This window comes from Arvicola amphibius, chromosome 5 (assembly GCF_903992535.2).
Source record: "Arvicola amphibius chromosome 5, mArvAmp1.2, whole genome shotgun sequence".
NCBI lineage: Eukaryota > Metazoa > Chordata > Mammalia > Rodentia > Cricetidae > Arvicola > Arvicola amphibius.
In genome coordinates, this window is record NC_052051.1 from 3585599 (window position 1) to 3611823 (window position 26225).

Consider the following 26225-nt stretch of genomic DNA (forward strand, 5'->3'; position numbering starts at 1 on the left):
AATATATATAGTCCTTTACCATTGGGGTCTATGGGACTGACTCTGAGAAGGAGCAGTACTATCTTAAGAGGAATTCATATACACCGAGGTATCATGGATTCTGACTATCAAGGGGAAATCAAGATTATGACATCTGTCCAACAAGGGGTTATGGCCATTCCTCAAGGTGAGTGAATAGCTCAACTAGTACTAATACCTTATCTGAATTCCAAGAATGCAATTAGCAGAGTCATGGCAACCTGGGATTTAGATCCTCAGGGTCAGCTGCCTTTTGGATTGCTCAATTGAATGAGTGACCTCAGCTCAAAATAAATATAGAAGGGAAAGCTTTTGAGGGTATTTTGGATTCTGGAGTGGATGTATCAGTGCTATTTATGAAATTTTGGCCTAAGGCTTGGCCCCTGGATGACAGCGCTGCACAATTACAAGGAATAAGTCAAGCAACTCCTCAAAAAAATTCAAAAATACTGAGATGGCATAATGGAGAAGGACATGAGGGTTTTTCCAGCTATATGTTCTTCCCGGCCTGCCTGTCAATCTATGGGGATGTGATCTCTTAGCAGAGAATGGGGGCTGTCTTAACAACTCAACCTATAAAGGTGTCCTCTCTGATGAAAGCTATGGGATGGCAACCTGGCCAGGGCCTAGGCGCTTTGCATCAGGGCCGGACATCACCTTTAACGCTTGATGACCAGGTTATTCACCTTCCAGGGGACCGTACCGGGCTGGGACATTTTTAGTGCGGGTTACTGTCCCACTGCCCACACCCATACCTAATCACATGGTTGTCAGATGACCCCATATGGGTGGAACAGTGGCCCCTAACTGAATAAAAATTGTGGGCAGCCCATGCTCTAGTGCAAGAACAATTACTTGCTGGGCATATAGTGCCATCCACGTCCCCCTGGAATACTATTTTTGTAATAAATTTTGTAAATGGAGGTTGCTTCAGGAACCTTTTATGCAGTAAATAGAACCATGCAAATTATGGGGCTGCTACAGCAAGGGCTCCCCTCTCCCGTAGCTATTCCCAAAGATTGGCATCTTATTGTAGTTGATCTAAAGGATTGCTTCTTTACCATTCCTTTGCATCCTGATGATTGCTTTTGATTTGCTTCAGCTTACCCTCTATTAATTTTAAAGAACCTGTATTACGCTTCCATTGGGTCTCATTACCCCAGGACATGTCAAAGAGCCCCACTATATGCCAATCATGTGGCAGCAGCACTACATCCCATTAGACAGAAATATTCTGATCTTTTATTGGCCGCTAAACGTTTATGAGAAGTGCATGATGCATTTGCTGATATGCAACAAGCCCTAGCAGCTGCTGGATTGATTATCGCTCCAGAAAAGAGTCAAGCCATTCCCCATATTCTTTTCTTGGACACATTTTGCAAAAAGGAGGAATTAAACTACAAAAGTTGCAGTTTGATTGTGCTCATCTTAAGACCTTACATGATTGGCAACACTTTTTGGGCGACATGCAATGGATACGCCCTTCACTGTCTATTAAGTCTGGAGATCTTAAACTGTTATATGATATTTTACCTGGGGATACTGATCTCTCATCCCCCTGAATGCTTTCTCCAGAAGCCAAAGGAGCTCTAAAATTGCTTATGCAGAGTATAGAACAGGTGCATTTACAAAGGGTAGATTATGATAAGCCTACACAATTATTAGTGTTAACCTCTCATTTTGCACCAACTGGTGATTTTTTGACAAGCTGGACTTATTATGTGGGTACATATGCCTGCTTCTCCTTTCTGGTGTTATTATGCCATATTATGATTTAGTTCTGCAGTTGTTCTGGAAAGCTAGGAGGATGAGTATACACATCTTTGGCAAATTTCCAGACAAAATTGTACTCCCTTACGATAAAAATCAACTGTTGCACTTACAGCAGTATAATGATGATTGGACTTTATATTAACAACTGATGCAATGACTGATAATCATTATCCTCAACATTCATTGTTAAATTCCTTTAAGAATCCTGTTATTTTTCCACAGATACTAAAACCTAGGCCCCTGACAGGAGCTCAGTTTTTATGAATGGTTCCCCAAAAGGAAATGTTGTGGTAGTTTCTCAAGATCTGATATCCCAAACACCTGTTGGCGATGTCTCTGCTCAGACAGCTGAAATAACAGCCTGTATTCTAGCATTGCAAATGTTTTCTGATGAGCTGATTCATTTATATACTGATAGTATTTACTTGTCTCAAATTATTGCTCCCTTGGAGACCGCTCCTAATATTTCCCCTGTGTCCTGTATACAATAACAATTATGCTGTCTGCAACGTTTATTGTGGTCCAGATGGGATCCTATTTTTGTGAGTTGTATTAGAGGTCATACTCAATTACCTGGACCCCTGGCTGAGGGTAATGAACTCGCAGATGCACATACTGGAATATTACTTGCCAGTCCCAAAGAAAAGGATTCTAAACTCCATAAGAAGTATCACCTTAATGCTCAGTCCCTGCAGCACCATACTGGTTGCTCTAAAGCCACTGCCTTACAGATTACCACCCAATGTTCCACTTGTGCCCCTTTTCATAATGCGCCCATTGCAGGAGTTAACCCTTGTGGACTTAAGCCAAATGACATTTAGCAGACGGATGTAACCCACCTACCTTTGGCTGGAAAACTGAAATACATGCACATTTTGGTAGATACTTGCTCTAAAGTAGTTTTTGCTTCGTTGCATAGTGGGGAGAAAGTTAAGGATGTGATAGCTTATTGCCTGCTGGGTTTTGCTTATATGGGCTTACCTAATGTTATTAAAACAGATAATGGTCCTGAATATACTAGTGGAAAATTTCGAACCTTTTGTGTAGATGATGATATTAAACATATTGAAGGTATTCCATACAACCCCACCGAACAAGCTATAGTAAAAAAAATGCATATGGTTCTAAAACAGTATTTCATGAAAATAAATAGTGGGGAGTATTTTCCCTCTCCCAGTACACAATTGGCTTCTATTTTATTTTTTTTAACTTTAACTGTTGATCGTGAGAGCCACTCGGCCATGGAAAGACATTGAAATAAAAGTTCTCAGTCCTTGGTATGGGTACGACGGAAAGACCTTATTACAGGACATTGGAAGGAGCCCACGCCCCTGGTTGGCAAGGGTGAGGGAGCTGTATGTGTTTTTCCTCCAGGTGAGGACAAGCCTATTTGGATCCCAGAACGATACATTTGACTGGTGGATAGAAGCTTCAAGGGAAGCAATAATGAAGCTATGGGTAGGAATGATGATGGTTAGCACTTGTTCAACCTAGATATAGTAGGGAGGACTGAAACTTTGCTGGTAGGCCATGACCTCATAGTGATATAGAGACTAATAGAAATGGGTTGAATTAAGATGTAAGAGTTAGCCAATAAGAAGCTAGAGCTAATGGTCCAAGCAGTGATTTAATTATATAGTTTCTATGTGATTATTTCAGGTCTACGCTATCCGGGTAGCTGGGAATGAACAAGCAGCTCCTCCTCCTCCTCCAATTGGTGTGCCAACATGGTGGACTAAATCCATGTGTGCCTGAGAATGGAGCAGTGTGCATGGCTCTCGGGGTGGCAAGCAGCTAGCCATGCTGGACTGTGCCGTATATATCATAGTAATGGTGCAGCTTAAGTTTTTAAGAAGTGCTTAGCATTTTAAAAAGCACTCCTGGACACTAAAGAATTACAGATATGCAATAAAGACAAATCCAAATGAGTCATAGTGTTGCAGAACTGGAAGGAATGGGGCAGTGCGTACGCAACAGGCACTAGAACTGCACCACTGTGTTGTATTTCTGTGGAAAAAGTAGCGAGCTTCATTCAGAAGGAATCATGTTTAACATGTAACATATAATAGCACTTAGGCATCTATAGAAATAAAACAGACACCACTGCCAGTTTTATTTTCGGTTATTGGTGAGCTACTGTGATTTTTAAAATGTGTTAACATTTTCGGGTTAAAGTCTTAAAATATTTTTATTGTTCCAAACATAAGATTGTTGTTGTCAGAGAACCGTGACCGCTAGCCTCCCAGTGTTTACTGTGTCCCTGTATCACTGTCTGCACAGGAGACACATCTAGAATAGCTTACAGGTGTTGGCTTTTTGAAGACACTGGCATATACTGGTTTTGGTTGCTCCATTGAAAAATAACTGAGTTAATGGGTACTAAGAAGATATAGGATGGATTTGGTTGTGGTTTTGGGGGATCTTTTAGCGCTGCAGAGTCTCGTGTAGCTAAACTTGGCTTGAGCCCATGATCTTTACACCTCCGAGGAACTGTGTTTACCAAGTGCACCGCCCCATGCCCGTGTTTTTAATGGACTTGAGTTTGTTTCTGACTGTAGATTTGTAACGAAAACCTGACTTGCTAGTGCATATGACAGTAAGTTTAAGCCTGTAGTTACCACAGATCTCCACACGATGGACCTCTTGATCTTAAATCGTCTTTGGTTTCCAAATTCAATGATCCAAAAATTACTCCGGTAAGAAAAATTTTTAAATTCCATAAATTTTTAGGCCAGGTGATGGTGGTGCACGCCTTTAATTCCAGCACTTGGGAGGAAGAGGCAGGTGCAGGCGGATCTCTGTTAGTTTGAGGCCAGCCTGGTCTACAAGAACTAGTTCCAGGACAGGCTTGATATCTACAGTAAAACCCTGTTTTGAAAAAAAATTCCTTATATTTTTAAAAATTACCTCCAAGTTACAGATTTTTAGTAAAGTTTTGTTAAGCTTTTAAGACTAATATTACCAGTATTAAATATTTTTGATTGATCACATTTTATAAAATTGTAAGCAAATGGTTTGTAGAGTTGATTCATAAGAACCTTACTCCTTAGAATAACACTTAGGAAGAATTCTAAGGCAACAGGAATACTTTTCTTAAGCCCCTGGACCTATTACAAGCTCCACGTGTAATAGGTGTCTGTGTATGCACAGCATCGTGCTATAGGAGTTGTGAACTGCTCTGTAGATTATTTACCTAGAATTTGGAAGGTACTTGGCATATGTTACACATGTAGTCACCTCGGAGTTAAGTTGATGTAGCTGGCAAACATACTTGATTCATATCTGTCAACCCTTCTAATTCCCTTTATGACACTCATTGAAATATGAAACACAGACGTACAACTAAAGAATAGTTAAGATTAGCAAAACCAAAATGGTAGAAGTTGGGTACTTTCGATAATTCCTTAATATTAAATTTTCTATTAGTTTTAGTTACCTTGAAACTTCTGAGGGTTAACCAAACCTGAATCCTTCTTTGATATCCTATAAATTACCTTAAAATTTTTATTACCCATAACTGTAGGACTTGGCAGGAGCTTTCTGTGTCTACCAGGTCATCGCTACAAAGGCTCTGCTCTAAGCAGTATGGGTCTTTTGTCCACCATGTGGGGTAAGCGCAGTTTCAAGAAGAGCATCAGAATCCCCTTTGTTCTGTAAGAGTTATGTGGACATTTCTGAGAGATTGAAGTTTCAGGTTTTTGTTTTGTTGTTGTTAGAAACTCTGACCTGCTCACATTTTAAATTGAGCAAAATGATGTGTATCTTGAAATAGCAAAAACAAACAAACAAAAAACCCAAAAACATTAATTTGATTTTAACTGGCCACAACAAGGGTATTGATGGACTCTACAATTTGCAAATACCCTACATGTGTGTGAAATTCAGTTACTGGCTTCCAGTTACAAAAGCTTTAATTCACACACAACATAGAAGAGATAACACTAGAACCTTTCTGCTATCATTTTAACTAATTAAACTAGTCTATCATTTTAACTAATTAAACTAGTCGGATGGTGGTGGCACACGCCTTTAATCCCAGCACTCGGGAGGCAGAGGCAGGCAGATCTCTGTGAGGTTGAGGCCAGCCTGGTCTACAGAGTGAGCCCAGGACAGGCTCCAAAGCTACAGCAACACCTTGTCTTGAAAAACCAAAACCAAACCAAACCAAAAAAAGCAAAATGACAACAACAAAAAAGTAATTAAACTAATAGAATGTTTACAGGAATCAGGACTGGTCATGAGTCTCTGTGTCTGGAGCGCTGGCACAAATGCCAAGGAGGTTTCGGAGACCACACACCTACGAGCAAGGAGAGCAGTGAGGTACGATCGATGTGGATATTCATCCAGGACACTTGGCCTTGGTGCTGTTTAGCTAACACACTGAGGCTGAGAATACTGGGTTCATGCTAGCATGTTAGCTTCTTTACCTCATTTAGCCATATTACAGCAGTAGTAAGATCATCCTAACGAGCAAGTCACGTGCTTGGAAGAGCACAGAGCCTCAATTTGAGTGTCGGTCTTGGAGCTTTGAGATTATGCTCCAAGCCATTGTTTCCCGCTGACCGGCATATTGGGTGAAGACTTAAAAGTAAAAACAAAAACAGAAAAACACACAAAACACAAAACCATCCAAACAAAAGCCCACAGCTAGTGTTAATTAGCTCACCTTCTCCCCTTGTACTGGAGCAAACTATTACTCCAAATCTCGAGTCCAGCTAAACTTTTCTAATGCAGGTTTTGACAGTGCAGGCAAATAAAATCTAGAGCTCTTCTTAAAGAAAGCATAGATTTTCATGTTGTTAGGATTTTCAGTAAGCTACTTCTAGATTAAATGTACTCAATACTCCATAATATTCAACTAACTTGAAAAAAGAGTAACTAGTTTTTCAAGGCACAAACCTTGATCTGTTTGACAGAATCAACAGAGAACAAAGTTGGAATTTTCTTTCTTGTGTTTAGATTATGATGGTTCAAAGGCTTTAAGAATTGACTTGTTCTTTCACAGTTCCCAGGTATACCTCATCCCAACCCCAAGAAACTGGAAGCCTGGGTTCATTTCCTGCAATAAGTAGTCATTTAATTAAAGAACAAAATTAACAGGAATCAAAATGTTGGAACTGTATTTTTCTTGTTAGACATCATATAAAAAAGAGAAAGTATAGTACAGTAAATCACTCTATAACATGAACTTAGTTTTCAAATCATCAGGATAAAAATGTCTTTTCAACAAAATACTGAATGACACTGGGTCACATGTCCCTCGAGGTGGAGGCTGGGATGTGAGCCTGCACATGCATGTCGCCTGTCCTCCAGGACACTGCAGAACTGTAGAACAAGGCTGAAGGCAAACACGTTTTCTTCTGGGAGAGTTACTCTGGGCCTTAAGTGACCCCAACAGTTCACACTCCTCAGACATCAAAGACGGGAGTGTGTCCTCTGGGTTGCTCCTCTTGTAGGTGAGTGGTCAGGATTGCGCCTCTGTGTGATTCTGCTCTTCTCACAAACACAGCAGTTAGTCTTGAGGAAAGTTCCCTGATGAATGTTCTGTGTTGGTATCAAAAATTAAACACAAATTCTTCTCAGAAGAAAATCTCTATGGCCTGTGGAATCTAGAAATGATTTTAAAAATTAGATATTTCTAACAGTTTAAAAAAACCTCCACAAACAACTTTACTGCTCTTCAGAGTCTCTCAGAAGTACATAGAGGGCTTGGAGAGGCTGTTGCTGGAGCTGAACCTCCCAGAGTTCCTTCTGACCACTGCCCTGTGTGAGAGCCGTCAGGGAGGTTCTCCGCACACACAGACGCACTAGGTCAGCCTGGGTGTCAGCAACTCATGAAGAAAATACCTTCAGATTAGTAACAAACTCAGAATAGTGCTTAATATATCCAAGAAAATGACATGAGTCTCAAATACTCTGCTGACTTTGTGAAGTACTAAAATCTGAATTATTCCCTCACTTTCAGGTTTGGGGCTTAGTCTTTAAAGTCTTATCATTGAAAAGCTATCAAAACTTACAGAAATAATGGTTAATGTCCATATACAGGATGGTCTATTTCTTTTAAATAAGCATTAAAATATGTTTTAAGGGATTTTATTTCCTAAACTTATGTCAAGAATATTAACAATTAGGCTAACCTGTCCAGTGTGAGAGGAAACTTTAAAATTTTTGTTTGTATAACGTTCTTGCCTTACAGCCCTGGCGCAGTGTCGTAGTTGTGGGGAAGTTTCATAGTTATTTTCTGTTCTGTAGCCACAGCCACAGTCAGCTTGCAGAGCAAATTGTTTAAATGAGCGTAGTGGCCACTTGGGATCCATCACTGCAACTGAAGGCAGTGTACAGGAGCAAGGTTGCTTTTCTTTTTCTGTCTGGGGCTTGAGCATCCTTTGAGCAAGAGGACAATGTGATTGTTACCGGCTGAGTTCTCATGTGCCTGTGAGTGCTGAGAGAGGGGCTTTGAAAGTGTGCATCGCACTAGCAGGAAAGAGGTCTTCCTCCTGCTTCTTCTGTGCAGTAGCGTGGCCATAAAGTGTGCTGTTCCACTTGATGGGGAAGCTGGGCAGAGCTGAGCGGAACGCCCTACCCTGGCCGACTGCCATAAGCTCCGTGAAAGCAGGAGCTTCTTTTTGTATATGTCAGTGCCGCAGCCTCAGCACCCGAGTATGCTGCACATAGCCAACTGTCAAATGTGTGCTGAAGAAGTGAGCGTGCTTTGTGGTTGTGTCAAATGTGTGCTGAAGAAGTGAGTAGCTTTGTGGTTGGTGGACAACGTTAGCATCAATATAAATAGAAGATAGGAAGATAGAGGGTGATTTCATAGCAATCTAGATGTGGATAACTGGAATTAAGAAAAATCAAGGCTGAGACCAATTTTCTTAAACATAGCAACTATTTACTATCACATGTGTCCCTTCTTGCCACTAATCTGTACTTAACCACGGTTTTCCAAGGAGGTGGTGTATAAAGCTCCTTGTGGCTAGACACCATGCAGTTCATGCAGTAGAAAGTTACCTTGTCAAGTGCTTGCTGGACGCGTGGACCTCCATTTCATTGCTTTTATACTCGTTTAATTCTTTACGAATTGCTGCCTGAAATTTTAAAAAGTATAGATTTTCAAGTTAACAAATTACTGCTTTTACATAGTGCCGGCCATTAATATATGCAGATACTGTGATCAATAATCAGAAAGGAATTAACTTGCTGTATTATAATGGGGCAGACAGCCCTTCCCACACTAAAAGATGAACCTCACACAGACTTGGAGAACCAGCGACTAATAAGATCAGCTTTTGATTATCTTGCTGTCGGCCTACCGGGAAACCCACATGTCCCTGGAACTTCTTTCTTTTAAACAAGTGTGGCTGAACTGATAGAAGTTTGGTCTTCACTGAGCAGGCTGGGCAGAACCCTCCTGACCACACCCACCCTGTCCTTAGGCTTTGGATTTTGAAGATGTATTTATTTTTGTGTATATAAGTACTCTCTGCATGTACACCTGCATGTTAGAAGATGCATCAGATGCCATTAAGATGGCTGTGAGCCACCATGTGGCTGCTGGGAATTGAACTCAGGACCTCTAGAAGAGCAGCCAGTGCTCCCAACCACTGAGCTATCTCTCCAGCCCCGTCACTGGAACTTTTGAGCATCTGTTTGTTTTGTGCTGTGGCAGAAGCAGAGTGGGCATCTGTTTAGGGCCTCTAGTATGTCCCTCCTATAGCTTCCCTAAACACTACTCAGAGGAGCCCTTGTGGATCCAGGTGAGATGAGGATCTACCGGAGACACAGAAAACTTCTGAGGTGAGATGTTTTCCTATATTCGGATAACACTGACTGCTAAAGATACTCCCTCCCTTGGATCATCTAAGCGTGTCCAACTCCAGGGTAGCATTTCTCCAGGTTGATACAGTAACTGAATATTTCTAGGCATATTTAAGAACAAACAAGTAATTCAGTGATTGTATAATTTTTATCTTCCAAGCAAAGTATTCTGAAAGCTGCCTCTATACTACTACTAGATGATAATCATTTGAACACAGATAGGCACTTACACTGTGCCTTGGGCCATTTCATTTCCTTTAGACCATCCTTACAAAGTTTTGCAGCTCACACATCCATGGCATTTGGTAATTGCCATTTCTCAGGGGAAACCCTTGCACACTCTGTGATGCCCACCCATTGGCTATGCCAGGTACCACTTGCATTGACAACCCCAAATATCTTAATGATGCTGCCAAGTGTCCTTCAGAACAAAACTGTCTCCCAACTCAATCCTAAATTATCTTCATGGAAGAGCAGGTGGAGGGCATAGTCTACCTAGTGTGGGTCACAGTGTCTAAGAAAGCCGCAGCCTGATTATAGACGTGCCACTGCCCTCCCCAACCAGCCCAGGAGCAGTGTACCTTATCTGCTGCTGACAGTCTTGTCCAGGGTTTGTCTGCCCTCCTGTCATAGTCCTGTGCTCTTGCTACTTCCACATAGTCACTGAAACGGATCAGAATTTTTCTGTCTCTCAGTTCATCAACAGTGGGTCTCTGATTAAGCTAAAATAAAAGATAATTATAGTTAGGCATCGTATGTCACACACTTTCTTGTAGAAAGCAGTATATGATCTACAAACAACTGTAATTGTGAGTCAGCACGGACATGTTCCCTAATGTGATTTAAGAATGCATCATTTATCTTGCCTAATCCCTTTCTCCCAACACTCCTCTGTCCTGACACAGCACATGGTCAAGGAGTGGTTGATAAATTGCATGTGGTCAACAGTCTGTAATGCTGACTTCTACTCTCCTGAAGGGCTGGAAGGCTGTTCTGCTAGCTCCAAACTCAACCGCCTGGGTCAGCCAGACAGTGGAAGGGAGCAAGATGGGAGGTAGACTTGGGCTGTGATGTTGCTTCCTAGACCAGCCATTGTAAATCAAGCTTGATGTCACACAGACCCTTGATACTGACATGTTCTGTAATCAGAGCACCAGGGCAGCTCAGAGTGTCAAGTCTAAAAGGTATGTGGTTCTTAGTGTAAAAAGATAATGTTCAGTTGCCTTCTAGCAGGGAATTAATAAGTGGTATTTGTGTGATTGCCTTCCCAACTAACTGCTGTTAGGGCCTCACCGCCTAGGTGGACACTGGGAAATGTGCAATAGGCATAGCTTTGGGAGCAACTTGCCCCCATGTTGTCTGGGAAAGCACAAAGTCATAGGATGCCTTGCACTCACCATCAAAATGCTGCACAAGCTTTCCCTAGTTCACATCTATTTATAAACTAAAATGCTTTGACTATAATCCTGTGCAGGTTAGTTTTGTCCACTCTACATAAGTTTGGGTCACCTTGGTAGAGGCAATACCAATTGTGGAATTGCCTCCATCAGATTGGCCTGTGAGTATGTATGTTTGGACATTTTCCTGATGACTGATGTGGGGGGCCCGAGTCCACTGGAGGTGGTACCTCCCCTGGACACGTGTCCCTGAGTTGTAAGCCAGAGAGCAGCTTTTCTTCACGGTGTCTGCTTTCGTTCCTGCCTCAGTTTCCCTCAGTGATGGACGATGACTTGGAAATATAAACAAACCCTTCCTTCCCACATCGCTTTTGGTCATGGTGTTTAACACAGCAATAGAAAGCAACCTAGAACAATACCTTTCTTGTTAATCTTTGCTTGATTTCTCTCCTTTCTTCCTGCTCTGTCTGATCATTCCTTTCTGTGAAGATTAAAACAGAGATAAAAGAAGGTTAAGCATTTCTTGTTACATAAGCAACCACCAGATTTCCTAGGGCCACGTTATAGATATCTGGGTTTGGAGTCACTGTCCCGAAAGCTGCTTAGGACATGCTGGCTCGAGCTGCCACACTTGTTTTGTTTTCTCTTTTGGGGGGGGGGGGTGGGGAGGGCTTTTCTAGACAGGGTTTCTCTGTGTGGTGTTGGAGCCTGTGCTGCTGTGCTGGAACTCTGGAACTCTCTCTGTAGACCAGACTAGCCTCAAATTCACAGAGATCTGCCTGCCTCTGTCTCCCAAGTTCTGGGATTAAAGGTGTGCACCACCACTGCCTGGCCATCCTTCCTAGTCTAATTTTCCTCTGCCCTATACAGTAGAAGTCTGTTGATGCTGCTTACTTCTGGGGAGCAACCATCTGTTGGTCTTCATTGCACTCAAATGTATCTGTGAGTTCATGTCTAGGGACACAGGGAGCGTACAGTCGCTACAGCACAATCAAGCATGTACTCAGCTCTAAGTAGCCAGAGTCTGTCTCTGTCTTTCCATTTGACAAATGTGTGCACCTTTTAGAGAGCTAGCACAAAACATGAGCTTCAGAATCTGGGTAACATAATGTCAAATGTGAGCACACTCACAACTGCTTCTCCACTGTTGAAGCATAAATATTTGTCTATGACAGTACCTTCTAAGGGGACAAAGGCCCTCAGAATTGGCTTTGCCTCTTGAGTTGTGTTCATATTGGGAGCTAAAGATAGTACAGTATGTTGAAGTACTGCAGTACTGTAAGCCTGGCCCTTGGATACAGAGAGAAGAATGTAGTCCTATTTCTGGCATTCTTGGTTGCTAAATACTCAGGTCCCCAACCTTAACAGAACTCCCGCCTAGGAAATAGATCTCACCCACCAGCAAACCCAACAGCAGCACAGTCATGTTTGGGGAAGGGAATCCTTGAAACCTACACCTAACATAATTTCACATTATCTGCATTTATTTAAATAGTACATTTTCAAACACTCATATATTGGAGCAACTGGGTATGTGGGTGTTTAATACATCTGAGTGTGCTTTTCAATATTTTTTCTTTTAAAGCTATCTTAGACTAGAGCATTTTAGAGAAACACAATCATGTCTTATGCTTGCTTCTCCAGCCAAATGTTGGTAATAGAAAATGCACTGCTGTAAGCTACAGTTACAAAGTAGCGAAACTACTTGGAAACCCTGAAAATGTATCAGACCAATCCTGAGAGGCTGGAACTATGGCATGGAAGCAGTTCTGATTTCTTTCAAAGGCCATGGGCAAGCCCCAAGTATAGTCAATCTCCTTGTGAAAAGACTGGGGAAAAGCGGGATTTCCCACTCTCCCTTAACTGTGAAAATGCCACTATTACCACCAAAGGTAGACACCTAATTTGGAGATGTTATTCCAGAACCTTGGACAGCTTTATGTGTATCTTCCATGTGATTATTCCAATGAGGGGACTAAGAACTTGGGCAGCCAGGAAAGGTGAGCCAGCATTCATGTGTTAAACTCACATTTCCTCGGGGCCTTAGCTGCTTCACTAGTAAAATGTGAACAATAGCACAACTCTTAGATTTTCGGTAAGGATCAACCCAGTCATCATATTCGATTAGGCTACCAATACATGGAATTGAGTGTGTGTCAGATGCACTGATATGTCTCCTCTTGAAGGAAAGAAAAGTTTAGTCACAAGTGGACGCACAGGTAGTGTGCACAACTAGGTGTGCTTCTCCTTTTTCCATATATGGTAGCCCTATCTGTGCCACCGAACACAACAGAACCATATAAATCAAACAGTGGGCTCCTCACATCCTCCCACTCAGGATACTTGACAAGGCTTCTGTGCTAAGGATAAATCTGGCTTGCCGGCGAAGACGCTGTGTTTACAATGTGTTGTCATGGCCATCACAAGGGAAATCCACTTCTACGGGCTAAAGGTGAGTGCTTTCAATTCCAGCTGCTTGCTAGCTCCACTCACCAAACAGTCTATTTTTAAGACTTCATTGTTTATTTCAGATAGTAACACAATTAGAAGCACAGGTGTGTGTGTGGGGGGGGGAGGGACCTGGTTACACACATAGAAGAGAAGACACAGCTATGACCCGGGGCTCTCTTCCTGTGCCAGTAGCACATCTAGAGTATGGCATGTCCTAAATCTGGAACTTCCCTTGTCCAAATCTAGACCACAGCTTTCGATAATTACCAATGACATAAGAATATCAAACATTTGATAGCTAAAGTAGCTCAAGTCCTGTCAGCTGGATCAAGCCTGATATCATCCACAGTCTAGGTGACATAATAGCACTCACTATGTAAGTTTCAAGAATCAACTAATCTTAAAGGTTTTCCCCCAGCAGTCTCAAAGTTTGGGGATAGCTTTAAGGTTGAAGGGAGTATCGAGGCAAAGACGTGAGAGGAATGGGTTGAGTTGCAGGTGCAGATCAAGGCTCTGTCACCTCTGATAGTACCAGGTCAGCCTTGGTGCTGTTACAACTCTGAAAAAGGTGTTCACAAAGAACACCCAGCAAGAGAAAGACTTGAGTCATGCTATGGAATTGACCCAAAGACAACACATACTGTAGAAAATACTTCAAAGATGAGTCTGTCAGGTCAGCACTGCTCAGGGCACACCTTAGGAGGGTTTGACTACCTTCCACCACCAAAGACATGAACCTTACATACAGTAGACAGTATCGCTGGACACCTGTGTTCAGCACATTACAATCACATACCTAACTAGGCTGGAACCCAAAGTCGTGAGCCACAGAAGTTTCCCTGCTCACATGAGCTGTTATTTATTTCTCCTAGGAGGAACAAGTGAGGAATGTGCCATACTCTGGTACAACTCCTGACTTGGTCTGAGATTTCTAGTGCCAATAGGACCCCCACTGCAAACTCCGTAGGAGCTCTGCTTGGTACCCAACATACACAGGGTTAATGACTTGTTTCCCTGGGATCTATAGGACCATCTGACAAACCTGAAAATAAGAACATGTTTAATTCTAGGGAAGAGCTATTTTTATTTCATTTTAGAAGGAGCTTTCTGAATGCAGCCACTTTGAATGTAGCCACTTAGCTACTCAGATCTTAGCAAACCCAGCATGTTCAGCCTGCAGAGCTGGGCTGGGCTGGGCTAAGAGAGCTCAGATTCCTGCAGCAGCCTCAGCACACGCGAGGGAAACCTCTAGAGGAATCACCAGCTACTCACGTTTCAGGATATTTCTCCTCTCCAGCTCCTCCACGGCTGGTCTCTGGCTCAGCCTTCTGCGGAAAAACACCAGGATTATGTTTTGCACCATGGTGGCACCTGAAAGTTCTAGCCAGGGTCTGTGCAGCGAGAGGCACCTGGCATACACTCCTGAAGTTCGAGATCACCTTCCAAAAGGGAGAAGAGTGTGGACCACTGGAGCCTCTTGCTGGCAGAATCAAGTCAGACTTCCATGTGGGAGGGAAAGCCGGTTCACAGAGCCCGTGCTGAGGAGGTGCTCGCTCCACTACACACCATCACCTGCCCCCCACCTGGTGCTCAGTTCACCCAGCCACATGCATGTTTAAGCAGTGCAGAGGTTCATTCAGGAAAGTCTCCCTGCCCACTAGCTCATGGAGAGGCAGGCAGCACCACGGTGGGGCTTCAGGCTTCTGACTGCAGCCATGCCCCCAGATCCTGGCTTGTAGGCATCAGCTCCATCCTCCATCCTCAGCACAAGGAAATCAGCCCAGGAATCCAGCCACCTGCCTGCCAGGCTGAGAGGAATCTCCTCTGCTCTGCTCTGCCCCACCCAGGGGGAGTGTCTAGGGCCAGCTGAGGGGCCTTGCCTCCTGTCAGTGAGCGTCAGTGAGCACACAGCGCTAACACCAATGACAGCTGGGGATCTCCCAGCTAACTAGGAAAGGAGCCGCCCACACATGCGCCTCCCGCCTCCCTTTCTCCCCCTAGCAGCCCAGATGAGTGTGCCAGTGTGCTGTGTGGAGACAAATTACTATTTCCTTTTCAGATGGTCTCTGGCTTGGGGAGTTGGAGGACGCAGCCCAAAAAATAAAACATCAAAACCCCACAATATATAAACAAAGGGTTTGTCAGGAGAGGGAGGCATAATTAGACAAAAGCCAATGCCAAGCTCCAATTACTTTTATCTAAAATAATGGCTTTGGATTTGAGCCAGAAGCCTTCCTACTTCCGGATCCTCAGCCACTGGAGAGAGTCATCAGGGCCAAGGCCCTGAATGCTCAGAATCAGGAACTATAACATTTTGCCCCTGTGAAAATGCTGTCTCCAGAACTGTGTATCTATTTATAGCTCCTGTCCCAGCACAAAGACCAGGGCGTGGTATGTCTGCTCCATGCCTCCCTCCACACTGGAACACAGTTTGTTTTAGGCTCACCCAGAGTTTTGTCTGCCAGCTCTTGCAGGGTAGGGGGTGGCCTCCACCCTATTCCTAATGTTTCCTGAGATTTGAACCTGGACCCTGACAACTTCTGTCTGGCAACCAGAGCCAGGAGTCCCCCCATCTGTCCTAGGTAATGCCTGACAAACCTGGCCGCTGCTCCCTGCTGCTGTGGCCCTAAACCTTCTCAAATGACCCTAGACTACCAACTACACATCAGACACTGTTCCAAGTCCCCTGGACACACTGCTGAGTCTGGAAGGTTTGGGGGAGCTTGCTGTCCAGAGGGAAAGGCAGATGAACGAGAAATATCACCAGCCATTTTACAGTGGCCTGCGCACAGAATAAATGTGAGGGAAAAGGAGCTGAGCAGGGCAGGGGAATCTGGAGAAGGTGCAGGTGCACTGAGCTCCTGGTGACAAGAAAGGGCCTAAAGGACTAAGGGAAGAAGGAGAGACCACGTGACAACCTGCTGCAGTTAAGCCTACGAGGTCCTGGAGGACATATGTGAGCAGACTTTATCTTGATGATTCTGGGGCTAGAGAACGACATAAGGCGTTGCCCCTTTCTTCTAACCCACTCAAGAAGCACTCCATTGACAGGGAGTGCTGTAGCACCATAGGCAATATGACCGGGAAGCAGAGGATGAGCTTTGGAAGGGGGAGACATACCCTGATACTCAGAGCTTGCCATTTTCTAGCTGAGTATTTGAGGGCAGGGCACTTGGCTCTTCTGAGCCTTACTTCTCACTCGCAAGGAGAACTAAGCAGATCTTCAAAGAGTTGCATACACTCAGCCAATTAAAGATGCTGTTTTCTAACATTTGCTTGGGATTAAGAAATCTCAAGAATTTGCAGACCTCAAGGGCGACTGTACCCAAGGGCTTTATTACCCCTGTGAAATGAGGATCCGGGCATCAACGCATACTTTCAGAAAAGCAATCCTAACAGCGCTGTTCTATGATATCTGAGTGAAGTGGTCACCTGTGCCAGACACTTCCTCCTAGTTCCAAATGTCATTCCTCAAGTTTGCTACCCAGCAGAAGACAAGCAGAGACTGTAGGGAATTAGTGCATTGGCCTGGGCCTGGAAACAGCTAAACTGCTCAGTCTCTCCCCCTCTTTACCTGTGTCCAGGACCCTCTCCACTGTTGGCCACTACACAAAGGTGGCTGAGCTTCCATGAGGCTCCTTGGCTGGCTAGACTGAGTATCTCACAGGACTGGGTAAGTCACAAATCAAGCCAAAGGTGGGAGGTGGGACTCTTCCTTCCCATAGTGCTGTACAAAGGAGGTACCATGAAAAAACTCAGCCCTAGGTTGGGTGAATATAGCTAATATGAGCAGCCCATCACATTGCTGTGAACATTGGAACCATTGTAATTACAACCTCTAGTTAGCTTCTCAACCAATGTTTATGGAATTAGATGTTTTTTTTTTTTTTAAAAAAAAAAAAAAAAACTAATATAAACTCCCCACTCCAAGTACAAAACCCTGGAATGAGATGGTTCACAGGGACATCTGACCATCTGAGCTTTAGCTCAGGGAACAGGGCCTGCACCTGAGCTAATGAGGTATTGCCCCTGCCTCCACCCCAACTCCAGCATCTGAGACCAGAACAATAGGAGAGCCTGATACTCGCTAGTTCTGCTTGTGGCAGATGGGAATCAAGCCAGACATCTGGTCTCAAGTCAGGCCACAGGAGCCCTTGGAACAGGAACCAGAACCCACAGCTGGATACAAAGCAGAGAGGACCACAGTGGATAGACAGTGGACAACGGGTGGCAGGAACAGCCAAGCCTGACCTTTGGGACAGGTGGTTAGGCTGAGGGTGTCGGGAAGTGAGGGGTGCAGGCATTGGCTGCCAAAGCAGTGGCCACTTAGGCCAGGAGGACATGGACATTTTGTGGGCAGAACCAGAGCCTGGGAAAGGAGGTTTGGGCCCAAGGGAAACCTCATGTTCCTAGAACTCCCTGAGAGTGGACACGGTGTGCCTTACTGCCAGTGAGCCCAGAGAGGCAGCAACAGGTGTTGGTGAAGGATGAACAGAATGGGCGCTGGGTGTTCTCCCATTCCCTGGACGGTAACATCCAGTCTGGACAGTGCTACCACCTTAGTGCTATCCTCGTAGGGACAAGGAGCCAGGAAACAGCAAGAAAGTGCACCAGCAGAAGTGCTCTGGGAGCCAAGGAGGCCAGGAGCACAGGGAAGTGAAGAGCAGGCCATTCGACTGCTCTGTCGTGGTTTGGTAACGATGACTTACCACCTAGAGCTGACTCCCCACAGTAAGACTTGATGTGGTAGGTAAGGGCAGAAGTACCCCAAGGAGAGAGGCGTCCTGACACAATAGCATCTAGCGTGCCCGGGAGGGAGTGTCTGAAGGCTGGGGGAAAGAGTGTGGGCTGGGCGTTCCTCACCACTGCCAGGAACATGACAGGTCCCAGGTGTCTGTGAGTCCCCGTAGGACTTGTGCAGGAGAGCTCAAAGGACAGTGGCTTTCTGCGGTTATCAATCTGAAAGTCACCTAAAGCCCTGATGTGCGCTGTGAATCCAATCAGGAATGGGCAGAGGGATAAGATGGTGAACTGGACTGTGGAGGCAGAGGCGGCCAACACACTGTGTGGAATGCCCATTTGGGTACTGAAGATTTGTAAAGGGGGTGTCTGCACCTTCACATTCCTCTCCGTGGGAGGCTGACAAATTTTGCTCCACTGGGTCAGCACCTGGAGTCAGGGTACTGCCTTCTGAAACCCAAACAACTCTGCCTTGGCCATTGGCTGTCAGGGGCCATGTTCTCCCCAGCCTGGGCAGTGCTGGTTGAACTCCTGCACAGACTGAGTGCAGGCAGACTTTAGCATCTTACGATATCTGTCCCCTGCTGTGTGCAGCCTCACATAGGGCCGGTACTATAGAAAGGGCTCCTGTATCAGACGCTCGGGTCCTCCCATCCTCTCCAGCATTCGCACCTCTCTCCCTCTACAGATCGTCCTCCATCAGACAGGCCGGGCACTCTCAGATGGGTACCTGTAGTCCAGCCTGCTGCCTTTCTGCTCACCTTGAGCTTCGGAAACTTTAGTGCATCTGCTGAGAGCCACTGTCCCCTCTCAGGGCACTCTTCCACTCTCCTGTCAGCTCCCTAGAGACAGGAGCTGAGGTGGCCCCTGACATCATAGAGCACAGAAAGGGGGCTACAAAGTGATCTGTGCATGATGACTTGAGGCTGCAAGGACAAAAATCCAGAGGTACCCAAGAGCCAGGGAAAGAACTTTTCTCTCTCCTTCTTTTCATTTTGCATTCATGGTGACTGCAGTCCTCAGGATGCCATCATGAATGCAATTCAAAAAGCACAAAGGCCACACAACGTGCAGGCTGAAGCCAGCCCTCAAGACTTGCTGCTTTGTGCACCCCTCTAAGACTCCACTCATCTCCTAGATCAGCTGCCCGGGGTCTGGGATGTCCACGAGTGCTCCCTAAGGCTCCCCAGGCCACACGCTGGGATAGTTGCACTGCTCGGGCAAACAGCCCAGTCATTGCCCCAGCAGCACGAGACTGGAGATTGCCCTGGCTTCAGTCAGCAAAAGCCTCCAGCAAGGATGAACCATTCATTTGTCCAGTTCTGCAGCCTGGAAGTGAGGGGGTCTCAGCCTGTTCCCACACAATGGCTGTGATCACTGAGATGTGCAGTGTGTGCGGCGAGCTCCCTCTGGGGGCCTCTGGCCCTGCCTAGGGTCTCCCATTTGTCTGGCCCCAGACTAAGGCAGAGGTAAATGCTGCCACAGGCCTCTCCTAATAGACGGATCAGGGCTCTGTTCATATTTAGTGGGATGCTGGGGCTAAAACCAAAGAACTGTCCAAGAAGAGGCCTTGATGTGGGCCAGACAGGGCTTAGCTACTCTGGGGAGTGGCAGCTGATTGAATTAGAACAGGGCAATGCTGGGAGCTGCCAAAGGAGAGGCACAGTCTGGCTGCCACTTCTGGTACCACAGCAATCCTCTTCCGGACTGACGCTCCTAGGAGCTGGACACCTAGGAACTGCACTACTCACACTAGTCAAGATGTGGAGTCATCTGTGGCAGCCCTTGGTGACAGGGAAAATGGGGGCTACAGAGAAGGCTCACTCAGTCAAGTGCTTGCTGCAGAACATGAAGACATGAGTTTGATCCCCAGCGCTCCGGAAAAAAGTCGGGTGTGATCAGTGGATGCCTATAGTCTCAGCTCTGGGGAGGGGGCAACATGTGGGTCCCTAGCATACTTGGTGGACTCCAAGCCAAGGGATGAATGGCATTTCTAAACATGGCATCTGAGGTTGCCTTCTGACCTGCACACGTATGAACATGTGTGCGCGCACACACACACACACCAAGGAAAATCTGAAGTAAATACGTACATAATTAAATACTATGTATTCCTCTTAGAAAACATCAAAATCCTGTAGTTTCTGGCAACATGGAAGGATCTGGAGATTATTATGTTTCCTTAATAAGGCAAACACAGAAAGATAGATACCCTGGTTTCCCTCAGATGTGTAAGCTACAACATCTGAGCTCACAGAACTACCAAGTAGAGGCAGGAGTGATTGCTGCCTGGGGACAAAGCCACAGCCATCACGAAAGACCAAACACTCGTGCCCTATCCCTCCACAGTTGGAAATGGTGACAATACCATTTGTATATATCATGTATAATTCAAAATCACCAAGAGAGAAGCTCTGAGTGCTCTACACACACACGCACGCACACGTGTTGGTGATGATAGCTGGTAGCCCAGGAATCCCAGGGTTGTCCAATGTACATCTCCATGTTTCATACTCTCAGAATGTACAGCTGTCATGTGCCCACGAAAACCACCCCAAGATATGTCACCAATCCAAAAAACAAGAAATTTTGTGAGCAAAGAAGGCTTGGTGCTTTTCTTACTGTAACACATTCCATGTCATTATATGTAAACACTGTGTATGTAAGGATGAGGGGAACCTTCCTCTGAAAACAGGACAAGCCTCTGAGATGACCCTGGCATGGAGCCTTGTGTACACCCTAGCGATGGCAGCACAGGCCCAGCCTGGAGGCTTGGCTTCAGACCCCACCACAGTCAACCCAGGAGGAGTTGATCTTCTCTGAGCCTCGTTGCTCCTCTTCACACCAGGGTATCAGGAGGACCTGGGAGGCCATGCAGAGAGCACTCAGCACACACTGCCTGCTACCTCGATTGGCTGCAGCCATGCTCCTACTTGTCCATCCTCCCCCATATGGTTCCCTGGGATACCGTCCCCAGGTCACTGTGTCCAAGCCTCAATCTACCCTGTGATTCTAATTCACAGAAGGCCTGTCCCTCTCTGGGCAATGGCCTCCCGTCACCTTGCTTTAAGCTCTCCAAGTACCTACAACTTGTATAAACTTGCAGCTTCTGTTACTCTCGCCATCCTCCTCTACGAGAGGAGCCTTGATTCGAGGCAGAGACAGATGTGAATGTTTCCTAAGCTGACTCTAGACCTACAACATTGGTAAGGTACCTGATCCCTCTGACGTTTCGTTTCCCTTCGGAACACCCGTGTCTCGGGTTCCCCACAAGTGTCGGCTGAAACACAGAAGCATGAGGCAGCACGCACCAGGCCCTCAGAGGACAGCAACCTCCAAGTCCTCCTTGGCACAAGGTCTCAGCACCTGATGCTCCGGGTTAGGCGACTATAGCGGGTCTGGTTTAAGAAGGGATTCACAGTGACAGCTCTACAAGCATTGTTTCAATGCCATCCTAACCTAGACTTCACCCAGAGTCTCACCAGGTCAACTAACACTGAGAGACTCCTTCCAGAAGAGGCAGATGCTGCCTAGAGACAGGCCGCAGCTGAGGAGAGTAGACGACGCTGTACCCACGGATCCTGCGGCTATTTTGGGAGGTGATCCTGCCCCATAGCTAGCCCTGAGTCACTATGAAACTGGGATTCCCCGGTGAGGGGGTGCCAACATTACCATTCAGATCCAGAACCAGGCAAGGGGAAAGTGCTCTTCACTACTGCCTGCTACGGTCAAAGGTGGCAGACCCTGGACCCTGATTACAAACTGCCGGGTGACAGGAGTACACCTAGAGAAGAGGGTCAAAGGCAGAACAGTCTTCTCCAGAGACTTCCAGGAGGACAGGCCCACATGACAAGAGCAAGCCACCATGAGGAGAACAGGACTGAGCACCTAATAGAGGCTCCAACCAGCTCCAGACCTAGAGAGGAAAGAGGACCCACATTGGAATCATACCCCTCTGAAGGCTTACCTAGGGAGATGCCAGCTGCTAACACACACACACACACACACACACACATCCCTCACCTAGGATAATCCTGTCACAGCAGCTACCTGCCCCAGCTTTCTGGACACAAGAGTGGGTGGAGACCCAAGGCCCCCATTCCCATGTCCAAAGTCAACCTGTTCTCCTTCCACCCTGATACCTATGGCTTGTATAACCCACTTCCCCATCTTAGACTTGGTTCCCACCCAATAACCTTCACTTTCTAATTGTACTCACTCCCAGCACCCCAGAGTCTCCACATCTGACCATACTGATAACCACCCAGAATCCCCTTCCCTTCAGCCCACCATAGGCTGGTCTTCATAAAACCCCATGATGGACTCAATCCAGCTGTCCTCAGTGAGGCTGGGCAGTCCACGGTGACTCCTGTATCACTTTCAGCTCCTGCTCTGTGCTCTGTGCCCTGTGCTATGGAACACAAGCAGCAGCTTCAAATGGGCTCCTGGTGCCAGGGTGCCCTCCCTAAATCAGGGTCCCCAACCCTACTAGACCTGCATCCCCTTTGCACAACATAGATCACCACCCAGCATTACCTCTCATCAACATTCACACTTACTTCAGAGTGTATCAAGGGCTAGAGAAATAGCTCAGTAGGTAAGACTCTCCTCATGGAAACATGAGAGACCCGAGTTCTGATCTCTAACACCCATTTTAAAAAGTCGCATAGATTAGTCAGACAAATAATATCAAAGTGGGCAAATGTTTTGACAAGCAGTGTAGGGTAAAAGGGACAACTGGAGCAGGAAACCAACCAATCACTGAGCACCCTGACTCTGAACCCAGAGTTAGAGAGAGAAACACACCCTATATTTGAGACCTGGGCTAGGGAGAGAAACACTTTATCCCTGAACCCAGGACTAAAAGACATGTTATGTGCCCTGGCTCTGAAACTAGTGTCAAAGAAACACCGTTTGTTCCTAGAATCAGAGCCAGTGAAAGAAATATGCCCTGGTCCTAAGATTAAAGTCAAAAAGCTCCAAAGGACCAGTGAAAGAAACACAGTTTGTCCATGAAGTCAGAGCCATCTTGGCCCCTGACCAACTAAACTGACCAATCCCTGAGCAGGGAAAAACTAACCAATCCCCCTTCTCCCTGGGAAAACTCCGCCCCTAAGAAGCCATACTATATAAGCCTCTCCACCACTTCAGTTAAGAGCTACCATTAAACCCTTCCTGGCAGAGGCAGCCACTCTCCTGGATTCCTCCTTCCCAAATAAATCTCTTTCTCAAAAGAGTCTTGGGTGAGGACATTCATTCACTGGCACAGAGCAGAAGAACCTGGCTGAGACGTCCCTTAGGGGACTGAGCTGAAAAGTCTTGCTGAGACGCTTCCTAGGGGGCTTCAGTAAGGCAGAGCAGAACAGAACCTTCCTAGGACGCTCCTCAAGGGGGTTGAGCAAGGCCAGCTGGAGAAAAGTAACAACTTTCCGGGGAGCAGGAGGAGTTTGCTACATTTCTGCAGAGGGCTTCCCTTTAGCAGAGTGTTAGCAGATTGGGCCGAAGAAGAAGCAGATAGCTCTGCTAGGATGCTCCCGTAAAGGAAAGAATTCCCGTAAAGAGCAGAATTCGGCTGTAGTAACTCTCCAGGAGAAGAGCAGGATCCCTATATCCTGTGGGGAGATCATCCCCCACGGCATCCCAGCTTCAGGTAGCCTGGTTTCCCGATAGTCAGGACACCTTTCCTCCAGGGCTGAGCTGGCTCTACCCCTCCAGAGCCGTTCTCTTGCGGCTCTGAGTATATCGTGGCTTCCCAATAAGTCAGGATACCCTTACAACACTAGTGTAACACAGTCCCCTACAAGAACTTCATAAAAATACAGATGGCTGCTAATATATATAAAACAACAACAACAACAACAAAGAACGGGTCACAGCCTCTCATGCCTGTAATACCACCATTCGGGAGGTGGAGACAGGATGACCCCTGGGGCTTGCTGGCCAGCCAGCCAAGCTGAGTCAGTGAGCTCTGAATCCAGCGTGAAACCCCACCTCAAAGAAATAAAGTGACAAGAGTTGGAGGAAGACACCATAGGTTGATCTCTACCCTCCACACGCATGCACGAGCACACGCGCACACACACGCATGGATGCAATGTCCAATTCAGAATATGAGGGGAGAAAAGAGAAGTTTCCATAAAATAGCATCCATTTTATGCTGGCGCTCAGACACGACCTCATTAGGAGACAGGGTGGGTGAGAAATGCATTGTTACACCTGCACAGTCATCAGGATGACATCAGTGGCTAATGCACCAGGCCCCACGGGATGCCATCGCATCACGGGGCAGATGCTTCTTGAAACACAGGGAAGATTCTTGGTAAGGCCCTGGTCAGAACGAGGCTCTTTCTTCCCTTCTAGAGCCCTTGTCTTCCAGGAAGTGGCCTGTGCGCCAATCCAACAGAGTGCTTCGTGTTTGTCCGTGTGCCGCAGCCCACATTCCTGGGAGCATCAACTCTTCACTGTTCAGGAGCTGGCCCTTAATCTGCAGGACACTTTCTCCTGGGGTCACCGTAGGAGCCCTCAGTACTGACACTCCATGACCCTATCCCAGAAGCCCCAGAGGCCCCAGGGATGGCCCTGCTAGTGGCTGTCATGTACCTCTGTGCTCAGTGGCACCTCCCTGCATCTACAGTGAGGAGAGAGAAGTGTGCATGGTCCAGGTCACCTATGAGCTGCACCATGGCTTCTAGGAGGTTTGCTATTTCGATTTGCCCGACACCGTGGTCACCCTCGCTGTGTGGGAAAAGGGTATTTCCAGGCTGCCCACAAAAGCCCAGGTAAACCCTCCCCTTGCAGCAGGAGTCAGGGCCCCTGAGGTACTAGGACAGGCAGAGGCTGGCAGGCCAAGAGTGTTTGCCTCTCTAGATGAGTCCCAGGCCACCTGAGAGGCTTTGACCTGACCTTAGCTCATGGGGCCCTTCCTATTCTGCTCCCAATATTGATAACACTGAAATGGCCACAAGTCCCCAGAAAAATTGAACCCCAAAGGGACACCGGAGAATCTTCCAGGGGGAGACTCTCAGGTCCTCAGGCGATGCCTTGAAAAAGAGAGAAAAGTGGGATTGGGGGCACCTGGCTGGGAAGGAAGTACAGGTCATCCATCTTGGAACCTCACAGGTAAGCTGCCTGTGGGAAGTTATTTCCTCTCGGGGAAGAAGAGACAATTACTCTAAATGCCAGCCGTCAGGTTCTGGTTCTGAAGGGAGGACTGCACCGTGTGGAGGAGAGCCAGGGGCACATGTGGCAGAAAGGGAGGGCCAGAGTAGAGCGACAGAGAGTGTAGGCAGGGGTACCTGCCAAGACGGTGCTGCCCATTGAGTGTTAAGAGACAAGACAGGCATGTCACCTCATAAGTGACTTAGTAACAGGTGTATACATGAGCTCCCCCCCCCCCGTCCGCATGCAAGGGGTAGAACAAGACATAGATCTGGCTCAAGCTGGACAGCAAGGTACTGCTGAAGACAAAGGCAGAGGGCCAAGGGCAGCCCATACCCGACCAGCTCCTTGCTACCCCGCTTGGCCCTCTGGTCTCAGACAAGTCTGAGTCTAGCCAGGAAGAACCAACACTGTCCCACAGCGGCCCAGGACCACCAGAGTACCTGTGTGCTCACCCACACACTTAGAGAGTCCCTGAAGAGCCCCATGCTTACCCACTCCATAGCAGGAACCCTGGGAAGGAGGCCAGCTGGACAGGTGTCCTGTTAGCAGAAAGCCTTCCCAGGAGCTGTGCCCCAGGCCTTGCTTGCCTTGCTCTCCCCGACCACTTCCCACCTCCCACCTCCCACCTCCCACCTCCCGCTCTCTGTTGGTTCCTTCTCTTGGTCTGGCCCACCTGCTGGCTTGCTCTTCATCAACCTTAACAATAAACCAGGGTGGGTGATAAACTGCAGAAACGTGTGTCTGGCATTTCTAGAGTCTAGGAAGCCTAAACCTGGGTACCAGGGGACTGGGTATCCAGCACGTTCACGCTGCAGAGGGAGGGGTGGGCTCCCTGGGGCCTCTTTAATAGGAGGCTGCAATGGTTTC

At 46.6% G+C, this 26225-nt stretch overlaps 1 protein-coding gene across 1 annotated transcript in view; it reads right to left on the bottom strand.

Moving 5' to 3' along the window:
* Positions 1–26225, bottom strand: part of Phactr3 (phosphatase and actin regulator 3) — a 223502-nt gene that overhangs the window by 4452 nt on the left and 192825 nt on the right. The window contains exons 9-13 of the mRNA XM_042055110.1: positions 14730–14785; positions 11426–11487; positions 10191–10331; positions 8803–8879; positions 2635–2648 (exon numbers count right to left, since the gene is read on the bottom strand). Coding sequence (XP_041911044.1) covers positions 2635–2648; positions 8803–8879; positions 10191–10331; positions 11426–11487; positions 14730–14785 — 350 coding nt within the window. The remainder of the gene's footprint in view (positions 1–2634; positions 2649–8802; positions 8880–10190; positions 10332–11425; positions 11488–14729; positions 14786–26225) is intronic.